The 11,808-nt window shown below is 40.7% G+C and overlaps 1 protein-coding gene across 1 annotated transcript; it reads left to right on the forward strand.

Moving 5' to 3' along the window:
* The first annotated feature begins 1,851 nt into the window (after nucleotides 1-1,851).
* On the forward strand, nucleotides 1,852-11,362 carry LOC308087450 (uncharacterized protein). The gene is made up of 6 exons (XM_080431306.1): nucleotides 1,852-2,028; nucleotides 2,241-2,353; nucleotides 4,593-4,750; nucleotides 9,858-9,990; nucleotides 10,098-10,253; nucleotides 11,016-11,362. Exons 1-6 carry the CDS (start codon nucleotides 1,890-1,892, stop codon nucleotides 11,316-11,318), a joined length of 1,002 nt encoding a protein of 333 aa, XP_080287432.1. The 5' UTR covers nucleotides 1,852-1,889; the 3' UTR covers nucleotides 11,319-11,362.
* The last annotated feature ends 446 nt before the right edge of the window (nucleotides 11,363-11,808 follow it).

The raw sequence follows: 11,808 nt of genomic DNA on the forward strand, positions 1-11,808 counted from the left end.
ATTTCATGTTTGTGTTTTGATTTTAAAAAATTCATTGTTTTCTATGGCAGGTAATGTCTCTTTAAGAAAGACAGGAAGTGGTTTCAGTTTTGTCATGTGACACACGTCATGTGACTTCAACCAGGAAGTGCACTAGATTTCATGTAACAAACTTTCATGACACATGCAGACTTGAGCTCCTGTGTTTTTGCATCTGCTATCATCTGCTCTAAATCTTCTCCTAGTCGTAGCATTGTTGGTATGTTTTGTCTTCTTTGCACCTGGTCTTTCATTCTAGTTAATTATTTTTGTACAAAAAAGACGTTTTGTGAAGTTTGGTGTAAAAAGCCTGTCAAGTTATTCTTGGTCTAATTCTCACCTGTGATTACATACCTGTTACACTGCTGCAGAAAGGCCTGTTTAATTCATAATGTTATGCAACAACATTTGGTACAGTGATGTTGTGTAGTTTACCTTTGATAGTGATTCCAATTGTTTAATTGTTAATTTATTGTGCAAGTATGTAAATGTGACAGTTACATGAGTCATTTCATTTCCATGCAAGATGTTTACAAAGTGCATACTGTAGTTCTGATTATGCCCTTTTGTCTGCTTTCAGTTTTACACTTTTTTCTGACAATAAACCTGATGACTAAGAGAGGACAGTCTCCAGAGTTTTGATGGAAGGAAGGTGTTTATACTTACTGCCAAGTTATACACTCTACATAACGAGGGCGGCACACTCTTTATATCTCTGTTCTGTCTAAACTAAAGGTCTTTCATTTGTCCCCACTCCGGTGGATAGACAATTTGATGCAAGAGTTGACTTATTCAAGTGTTTTTGTAAAATTAAACTGAAACTGTTTTATTCACGTAATTTGGTAGATCAAGATCAACCTTCTGTTCATGAAACTAGTAACGTTACACCCTTTAAGCCTACGAGCATCTTTAGTCCAATTGTGAATAATTCCTCTATTAATACATACTGCAGACTTGTGGAGCAAGAAGCTGCAGTTGGTGCCTACTCACCTTGTCGTTTTTCTTTTGCCATTTCACGCGTGTCACGCAGGGCTTGTGTGATTTCCACTCTGTACCACTAGGGGCAGCAGCGGTCTGCCTTATTCGGTTGTTAAGTCTGACGTCATTTTGTAGTCCAACGTCACGTCCGGGTCCCTAAGGCACCAGCCTCCATCCACTGCTCATTGTAAACAAACATGTCGGAGCGCGTGGATCTTTTTACGATAACCTCCTTTTTTAGAGAGGATCCATTGAGGGTTAAAAAGGGTCTTAATGCGTTTAACTCCGATAGAGTTATCAACGTAAGTGTTCTCCCAGGGGGTATAATAAAAGGTAAAGTCCAAGCGTCCATGAAAAAGAAAATATACGAGGTCGAGGTGAGTTGGCTAGCATAGCTAGGTAATGTTTAGGCATTCTGGCTTTTAATGTTATATGCCACGTTCCCTGGCTTTATATTAGCCTTGGATGAAGACTGTCATAGATCTATTTTACTCGATAAAATAAATCTATGACAGTCTTGATCCAAGGCTAGCTTTAAATGTGCCATGATCTGGATTTTAACGTTATATGCCACGTTCAATTTTCATATCATGTTCAGGTTTATAACATTATATGCCACGTTCGCTGGCTTTTCATGTGCCATATATATATGCCACATGAAAAGCCAGGGAACACATGTTCTGGATAAAACGAAAAAGCCACCCCCTGGGCTGTTAGCTAATGTTAGCTAGTTGCAGATGTATGGTAGGCTAATATAAACAGCACTGCGATGTCTTAGACATGTTAGGGTTGGTGTGAGGTCTAAGTTGTTTTGAATACAGGTGCATGTAGAAAGTCAGACAGTGAAGTACAGCACCTGCCAGTGCCCAATTGGCAAAGACAAATGCCATCATATGGCAGCATTGCTGATTTGGGTGGAGAAAAATGTGTCCCGTACAGACGTGGAATGTGTGTGGAAGAGGGCAAAGACACCGAAATCTGACGAGATTGTTGCCAAGAGAGTGTCTGTGATGACACCCTCCACATCACTAGGTAAGTAATTAACGTTAATTTGCATCATTTTTGTAGTGTACACAGGGTCCTTTCTTAGTTGGCCAGTCAGTGATTTTATGAAGCATTAAAACATTGATGTTAAGCTTAAAGGTGTACTATTTTGGGGACTATTTTGATTTAGTATTTTCACTTGACATGGTCTCAATTACTTTATTATTAATGTCACTATGCTTTGTATACTATTATTTCAGCTGGAATCAAAGGACCTGTAACCCAGGAGGTCATGGACTGGACCGTGGCATCCTTGTCACAGCTTCACCGTTTTACAGGGATGGGGTGGGTCCTGAGTCCAGAAACACCTCAGGTAGGACTTGTGTCTTTTGTAATTTGATTTGGCCCCCAGTGACAATCCAGCTAGGTTGTCAAATCATCCCACCACACTCAATAATTCTGTACAATGTTAAAGGTTTAATTTCTCATAATTTTAGTAGGGCAGTTTAGAGGCTCGGTGAGCACCCCAAAAACACATCTCTGTAACTTGTTTTTTTAGGACCGTAAAGGTGTCTAGTTATGATTTCTTCTTGTTGCCCTGGTCAACTAATGACCCATGGGGTTTATTTTCAACCCTTTCTTATACCTACCCCCAACCCAAACCATAACATGATAACAGATAATACTATAACTCTTGAACCAGACAACGTACAAAGACAAATAAACCCACTTTTTCATAGAATGTTTACACCAGGAATTTAATGGAAAGGTCACTGACATAGTACAACCATTCTTTATTGGTGAAAAACACACAAATATCAAATTCTGGCTTACATATAGGCATAATATAACTTTCTTAAATAATCAAAACCTAATTTCACTGATCAGTATCATTCATCTCAACCTCTTCCCTCTTATCATCATCATCATTTAATATTGTTAGGATGATCATGCACCAACCTGAAAGCCTTTTGAAATTTTGGGTTCTTCTGAAGCTTTTTGAGTGGTGCCACTTGCCCTTGAAGGAACTAGTACAGCCCTGACCACTGAATACATAGTACCCAAGCAGGGTGCTATGGTATGGCTGCCCAAGAGAGGTTGCTAGCTCTGTGACATTTACCAGCTGACAGTGCCTGCCTGTGCCAGTGTCAAGGTAGATGAGCAGGTTGATGTCGTCATCAACATCAACAATCATTCTTGGCAAATCTGCTAACACAAGAACTCTATTGTGTATTGATCAATCAACTCACTTCTCAATCTAATGCCACAAGTTTATGAGCTGTTCCTTCCACGATGAGAGCAGCCGTTTCACATTTTGCCAGCCGGGATGCTGCCTCCTTACTCCCCCAGACCTTGAGCATCAACTGGCAGAACTGTCGCTTATTTTCCTCATTGCCCAGAAAGAACTTAAAGTCCTGGGGTTTCCTGGTGGCTTGACCTTGCACTATGAATTTCTCTGAAAGTCCACGCCTCAGCCTCTACTGCGCCTTGAAGGAATCAAGAGTGGTCTTGATTCCATCAAGGCGCAGTAGAGGCTGAGGCGTGGACCAGCTCGCCTGCCCCCATGCCAGGACACACTCATCCCCCACATCCAGTGGGTGAACTATAGAGTGACCTGTTACAAGCGAGCAGCTGAGCCAATCTTTTGGAGGCCTAAATCCTATGATGATGGTCAGGGGTGGCAGAAGACGGAAGGAGTGATTTTAGAGCCTGTCTGGTCTTGTTGCCAACATCTCTCATTGACCTGTTGGCTGCTGGTGTCATCAGTGATGATGATGATGAGAGGGAAGAGGATGAGGTGGAGTTTGATGATGAGATGGATGATACTGATCAGTGAAATTGTGTTTTGATTATTTAAGAAAGTTATATTATGCCTAAATATAAGCCAGAATTTGATATTTGTGTGTTTTTCACCAAAAAAGAATGGTTGCACCATGTCAGTGACCTTTCCATTAGATTCCTGGTGTAAACATTCTATGAAAAAGTGGGTTTATTTGTCTTTGTACGTTGTCTGGTTCAGATATGAAAACGCCACTCCTGTGGACATCGATTTAAAATGGTCACCAAATGAACCCCATGGGCCATTATTTGACCAGGGCAACAAGATTAAATCTTAACTAGACACCACAAAGGTCCTAAAAAACATGTGGTCAAAAAGAATGCACCTTAAAAGTTTAGTACAAAGAGAAATATAGATGTGATCATTGTTTTCTGCATTTTTTTTTGCTGTTTCTGTCCTGAAGTAGCCTCGATCTCCAGGCTTTTATTGTTTAGTGTTGCTAAAAAATAAAAGCCTGGCCCATCGAGTCGGTGTACTCGGTATGAGGAAGTGTTTCACTTCCCAACCAACCAGAGTGCAGTGGGCGTCGCTCGTAATGTTGTGTTAACGGGGCGGGGGTTGACGGACAGATCGGTGAACCAATGGGATCAGCCGCAATCTCTCGCCGGCTCTTTACACCCGCCCCTCTATACACGAAATCAGGAGCGTTGGGGCAGTCTAGTCCTGAAGTAGAGTCAAGATGTGCTTGAATCTTTATAATAACCACTTTAACGAATTCCTTGGGTCAAAATGATAATATATCTCTGACACTGTGTGCTTAACTTTAATCTAGACACTCCCTATTAAGACATGGGACTGGCTGGTGACCAGTGCAGGGTATGCCGAAGCTGAGGACAAGGCTCTGCATGTGGTGTCATCCCTTGCTGTCACTGAGGAGGAGAAGCAGCAGATCGAGAGAGCCACAGTTTTCCAATCTAAGAACGAATTATGGTAACAATACAATACTAAACTCCTCAAATTTTCTTAAACTTTGTAAAGAAACTATAAGGTCAGTCAGGTTTACATGTGACGCTGTCTATTGTTAAACAAGACAGACATGGGCATTTTGTGACCCAGAGGCCAGAATCGGCCCTCATGATGGTTCTGCCTGGCCCAGGAGGTCCAAGACAAACCACACCATTGTACTTATGAAGCTAAATAAAAGAAACTTATAACACTCATAAATACTCATAATGTAATCATAATGCCTTTTATAATGACACATATCATAATACTTCATAATTACTGGTCACTCACTGACCAGTAATATGACCAGGATCATAGTGTATCATAATGCTCATAGTTGTAATACATTAACATTTTTGGATATTGCATTATAATCACTATGACAATGCATTATAGTGTGGTAGTACTAGTCACTATAAATGATTGTTGGGTACTTTAAGTTACCCCATTTAAAGTCCGTGAGCCAGGGGGGTTGGTCATTATCATCTGAGGGGATTAATGCTCATAGTGATTTTTGTCAAGGTATGCATGTTAGACCGGGAGCCAGGCCCAGCCCTCACAATGTTCTCTGCTAACTTTTTTTCACTATTATTTCCTGTTTGCATATACCTTGGGCCATCACAAGTTCATACTGAACACCCCCAACTCGGGGCTGTTTGGTCTCAGGGGCCCCAAAACCCCTTTTTGGGGCGAAATTCATGTTAATGGCAATATTAATTTACTAAAATTACATAAATTCTCTTACACATATGAAATTCGGCATGGAGTATCCTGACAGATAGGGGTAAGTAGCTAAATAGGATTCTGGTGCTTGCTACCATTGTATTTTTAAATATGACCTAACATCCCCAGAAACACAAAGAAAATACTGTCCGCTTGACAAATAACAACAAAGATGATTATTTTCCAGCACTTTATGGTGAATATCACTGCCTCACTTGTATATACAAAACTTCCCATGTCCATAAGCTTCAATTTGAGCCCAAGATGACCTTTGTATCTTGAAGATTACTTTTTCTGTAGCCAAAATTCTGCACTATACCTCAAAATTGAATATTCAGTCATGTAGTAGAGGCCCTAGGCAGTGGTGTTCTAGATTTGTTTGGAGGGTATACTATAACAATTCCCCCCCTAGTTCCTCCCACACGCACGGCACGCACGCGTGTATAATTAATGAATGTAAAAAAATTGCTCGCGCTCCGCGCGCGTTTCTGCCCCGCAAACTCGGCCAGGCCCACTCAGGCCCAGTTTCACAGTAACACTGAGTACACTTACAATATGCTTTATACTGATTTTCTACTGTTTCTAATGTTAATCAACCTGTAACTCAACCACTTCGGAGCTGCTTTTAGCCTTACATGCATTTTTTTTTACATTTTATTATTACCATAGAAGTGCAACTGCAAGCATTGTTATAAACAAATGCTGGTTAGGCTTATCAGATATAATTATAGCAGTGTTAACAGCGAGCCATTCTGTATCTATTACAGAATAGTATTAACTTGGCATTGAAGACACAAACTGTATTGAAGATTCAGGATTTTGCTGTGCTATGACGCGCAATTTGAATACTAATGAAGTACTCAATTCAGTGACCTACGTTCAATGAAGTGAATGGCAGGTCGTTAAAATATGTGAATTCCTTCACCAGTAGCCATTAATTATCACCCCAAGAACGATAAGCGATAAGCCTTCACGGCTTCACCTCAGAGTTAGACTAGTCAGACAGTCAGACCACATTCTTGCTGTTTGTATTGCTGCCCCCCAGCCCAGCCACTCCTGGGTGCAGCGTATCAGATGCGTATCAACGTATCAGATACGCCGTTTCGAACCGTTTTTGGATGTATACGGTGGCGACGAAAAAAATCTGCAGGCCATACTGCGTACACAACACATCACTGGCCCTAGGAGGGGTCCACGCACGATTGCTTATTTATTTATTTTTCTAGTTTGGATTTTTGGCATCCATAGGATGTATCTATAGCTGTATGAGACCACTGTACTTAATCTATTGCTGATATGAGACCACTGTACTGTATCTAGACCACTGTACTGCATCTATAGCTGTATGAGACCACTGTACTGCATCTATTGCTATATGAGACCACTGTACTGCATCTATAGCTGTATGAGACCATAACTGTATTGCATCTAGACCACTGTGCTGCATCTATATCCCACTGTACTGAATCTATAAACCACTGTACTGCATCTATAAACCATTGTACTGCATCTATAGACCAATGGTCCAGTGGTTTACAGAGCCTGGGGGGGGGCCAGGCTCTGGAACAGCTTGCCCTCAGTGGGGGGCGGTCGCCGCAAAGACTCGGTAGATGCAGTACATTGGTCCACAGATGCACTACAGTTGTCTATAGATGCACTACAGTGGTCTATAGATGCACTAGAGTGGTCTATAGATGCCCCACAGTGGTCTACATATGCAGTTGAGTGGTCTACAGATCACAACAGTGGTCTACAGATGTAGTATAGTGGTCTACAGATGCACTACAGTGGTCTACAGATGCACTAGCGTGGTCTACAGATGCACTGTGGTGGTCTACAGATCACGACAACGGTCTACAGATGCAGTATAGTGGTCTACAGATGCACTACTGTGGTCTATAGATACAGTAGTTAGTCTATAGATGCAGTACAGTAGTCTCATACAGCTATAGATCCAGTGCAGTGGTCTCTAGATGCAGTACAGTGGTCTTAAGATGTAGTATAATGGTCTCTAGATGCAGTACAGTGGTCTTAAGATGTAGTATAATGGTCTATAGATGCAGTACAGTGGTCTCAAGATGCTGTACAATGGTCTATATATGCGCAGTACAGTGGGATATAGATGCAGCACAGTGGTCTAGATGCAATACAGTCATGGTCTCATACAGCTATAGATGCAGTACAGTGGTCCAAATACAGTACAGTGGTCTCATATCAGCAATAGATACAGTACAGTGGTCTCATACAGCTATAGATACAGTACAGTGGTCTTTTTAAAATAGGCAGAATACGCAGTACAAATATACATATGCAAAATGGTTCTTGCCCAAAACTGAATGAGATTTGGAAAGTGGTGATGGCTATTTTTCCCTCGCCAAAATGTGTTCTAGCATGACAAGGTTGGTCCCATTGGAAACCTGAGGTTGTCTAGAATCAAAGGATATCTCTATCTTTGGGCTACGTCTAAATTTGAGCGTGCCACAGTCTCCGAAAGACAGTCTCGCCGGCGTTCCAGCCAGCAATCCCGCAGGTCTCATAGGGGTAATAAAACATTGAAAAAAACACACTTTTTTTCTTGGGATGATCAAAATCCCTATATTAGAGGTCCTGGATGCCAAAAATACAAACTAGAAAAATAGATAATAAGCAATCGCACGTGGACCCCTCCTAAGGCCTCTACTATGACTGAATATTAAATTTTCTCCGATTTGATGTATAGTGCAGAATTTTGGCTACAGAAAGAGTAATTTTCAAGATACAAAGGTCATCTTGGGCTCAAATTGAAGCTTAGGGACATGGGAGGTTTTCTATATACAAGTGAGGCAGTGATATTCACCATAAAGTGCTGGAAAATAATCATCTTTGTTGTTATTTGTCAAGCAGACAGTTTTTTTGTGTGTGTTTCTGGGGATGTTGTAGGTCATATTTAAAAATACAATGGTAGCAAGCACCAGAATCCTATTTTGCTACTTACCCCTATGTGTCAGGATAGTCCATGCCGAATTTCATATGTGTAAGACAATTTATGTAATTTTAGTAAATTAATATTGCCATTAACATGAATTTCGCCCCAAAAAGGGGTTTTGGGGCCCCTGAGACCAAACGGCCCCGAGTTGGTGGTGTTCAGTATGAACTTGTGATGGCCCAAGGTATATGCAAACAGGAAATAATAGTGAAAAAAAGTTAGCAGAGAACATCCTGAGGGCTGGGCCTGGCTCCCGGTCTATGTCTAGAGTTAGAAAATATCTGATAGCATTGCACCAATGGTAGCTTTATGGGTGCTATCATGCATTTTATTTTATAACACTAGGCGAAAATTACATGGGTCAATATATGAAAACATACTACTTAGCCCCCCCAAAAACATTATACAAAAAGTTTTTCAATTGGTTCCGGTACCTCCTAGGCATGCTTAAAAACATACAAAAAAATCTAGGAAATGATATGTATCGCAAAGCCATCATTTTCAAGATGGCGTCCAATAAGTTTGCCAGGAGCTTAAATGGATTTAGGACACTGTTCAACCTAGAAAGGTGGTTTTGGTGTCTAACCCTAGGTTTTAGGGTTCAAGAAATGTGGTTGAATTAGTGAAATTACCATCAGTAAATTATTTATTTCATGAAAACCGAAGTACATCTTATGTCATACTGTATGTATTCACTATGTTGTCACTGCCTGTAATAGAAAACAAAATCTAGAGATGTTAATTTTAACCTTTTTGAACAATATATAGTCGGAGCTTTATCCCAACAATTTTTCAAAGAGAGAGGGTCAATAATGAGAGAGAACCATCATTTGGAAGTAGACTGCTTCATTCGGATTTTGAAAACTGTTTTGGCATGTGGTTATAAAAGGATCACACACAGAAAGCTACCACAGATGCAATGCTATCACATTTTCCTAGCACTAGGGGTGTATACCTACCCAAAAATCACTATGAGAATTAATCCCCCCAGTTGATACACATTACCCTGTATTTGGGGTCCTGGCTCACGGACCTGGAAAGCCTGTATGTTCTTTCCCTTCAATCCGGGAAAGAATCTGTGTAATTTGTTTTGTGTCAAGAACCCCCAAATTGTATTTGACCATGGACCCCCAATCTGAAAATGTTTTGTACCAGGGACCCCCAGAAGAGGGGATTTAAAAAATGAAAATTTACCAAGCATGGAGATTTTTCCCATTTTTTTCTGCTATTTTTGAGTAGCAGTATGATTATTGTTAAAAACATTGAGTATTTATGAGTGCTTATAATTATACTGCTTATAAGCACATAATAATGCTTCATACGTATGTTTATAATACATCATAGACATAGGATGCTTTGCTTGTCTAAGTGAACTCTATCTTATTTTGGGTGTCTTCATAACAGGATGGCTTATCGCAAGAAACGGATCACAGCTAGCAACTTTGGTTTGGTCTTGGCAGCAGTCAAGCGGAAGTCATACCCTCCTTCCTTATTCAAAACCCTGCTTGGCCAGTACAACCTCAAAGAAGGGTCTAAAGTAAGTTATTCTGTAATAATGATTTAAACGGAAGGTTTCATTGTCTCTAAAAGGTAACTTATTAAGACTAAGTGAGTGATATGTTCTTCCCCCCTACCCTTCTCAAGGCATGTGATTGGGGAATCACCCACGAGCCAAAGGCAAAGCAGCAATACACAGAGCAAACAGGTGTTGTTATCCAGGAGAGGGGGGTGTTCCTGTCTGACAGTGGCCTGCTCGGTGGATCTCCAGATGGCACAGTGTCGGCCGATTGCATTATCGAGGTAAAGTTATATTTGGTTAATATACAATATACTAGCAATTAATCGAAAATAAACTGAAACAGAAATTAGGAACCAATAACTGACCCTAATCTCAAATATTGAATATTTGATTTAATTTCTTTTTTTCTTTTCTTATATCCATGAATCAACATTTAAAAAAATAATTTTGTATAATCGACGAAATAAACCCTGTATTATATTTCATTCTACAATGGTGGTGTAAAAACAATGTGAAAATAGCCAATCTACAAGCTCATGTGTCGCATCGTGTTGTGAGCTTGTAGATCTGCTATTTTCAATCTACCGTAATTTTCGCACTATAAGCCGCACCTGAATATAAGCCGCAGCAGCTAAATTGAATGATTTGTACATATATAAGCCGCACTGGACTATAAGCCGTGGGTGTAAAATCCATAGATTTAGGAGGTCGCCTAGTGGCCGTTAGCTGTAAAAATCCATAGATAAGCCGCACCGTTATATAAGCCGCAGGGTCGAAAAATGGGAAAAAAGTCGCGGCTTATAGGGTATATTGATTTAGTCATATGGCCCAGCACTTTAGTATAGAGCAGCAATATATCAAGATCGTGATATGAGACTAGATATCTTAGATTCTGGATGTCAATATGTGGCATAAGTGTTGTCTTAAGGCAGCATTACAATAAAATTGCGACATTTTCTGAACTTAACACACTATTCTAGCTGGTCTATTACTTGCCTTTACCCACAAAATGGTGATATGTTTGCCATATCACCCACCTCTAGGTGAAATGTCCCTGGTCAGCCAAAACCAAGACTGTCCAGCAGGCAGCAGAGAGAAGAGACTTCTTTCTGCAATTGGATGCAGTGACTGGTTCCCTGACACTAAAAGAAAATCATCCCTACTGGCATCAGATACAGGGTAACCTACACCTGACCGGGGCCAACACTTGTCACCTGGTAGTTTGGACCCTTGGTGACCTCGTCATCCTGCCAGTGCTGAAAGACCCAACATGGGCTAGAAACATTGACACTCTGGAAACATTCTACAAAGATTGTTTCCTACCAAAGATTCTGTCAGAGTTGTAAATCAACACTGCACTTACAGTGGTGGAAAGTAGCTGAGTACATTTACTTAATACAGACACAGCGACCCATTCAACATTGATCTCTCTCGCTCCCTCTCTCTCTGTGTGTGTTAGTCAGTCACTCTCTACCTCATCCATCCCTTTGCGTCACAGTGGAAAGAATTAAAGGAGAATTCCGGACAAATTAAGTGTTATCTTTCATGTCTCGTTACTCACCTAGCGACGTAAAAAGTGGCGTTCTTTTTTTCCATATATTCCCCTGTCGTCATTTTTTAAACACCCTCCGTTGTTATAATGGGAGCGCGTGGGTTAGTGAAGTTCGTCTATTATAACCGATGCAATGTTATTTTTTTCTCTACTACGATTCATTGTAGAGTCTCATGATAGTCAAACATGCGCTGAAAATTCCTGCGAGCCTGCCGTTAATGGCGAACGATTTAACACTGGATGCCTGTTTCTTTCCAGAACCTGGCAACTCGTGTTGCCAGATT

The sequence above is a fragment of the Gymnoscopelus braueri genome (assembly GCF_963280865.1).
Source record: "Gymnoscopelus braueri genome assembly, chromosome: 6".
NCBI classification, from domain to species: domain Eukaryota; kingdom Metazoa; phylum Chordata; class Actinopteri; order Myctophiformes; family Myctophidae; genus Gymnoscopelus; species Gymnoscopelus braueri.

What these genes read in the sequence shown, in the direction of transcription:
- LOC308087450 (XM_080431306.1), top strand. Translation starts at nt 1,890, where the DNA reads ATGGCAGCATTGCTGATTTGGGTGGAGAAAAATGTGTCCCGTACAGAC. An exon ending in CAATCTAAGAACGAATTATG is followed by an intron (nt 4,751 to 9,857) that starts GTAACAATACAA and finishes TCTTCATAACAG; the next exon opens with GATGGCTTATCGCAAGAAAC. An exon ending in ACCTCAAAGAAGGGTCTAAA is followed by an intron (nt 9,991 to 10,097) that starts GTAAGTTATTCT and finishes ACCCTTCTCAAG; the next exon opens with GCATGTGATTGGGGAATCAC.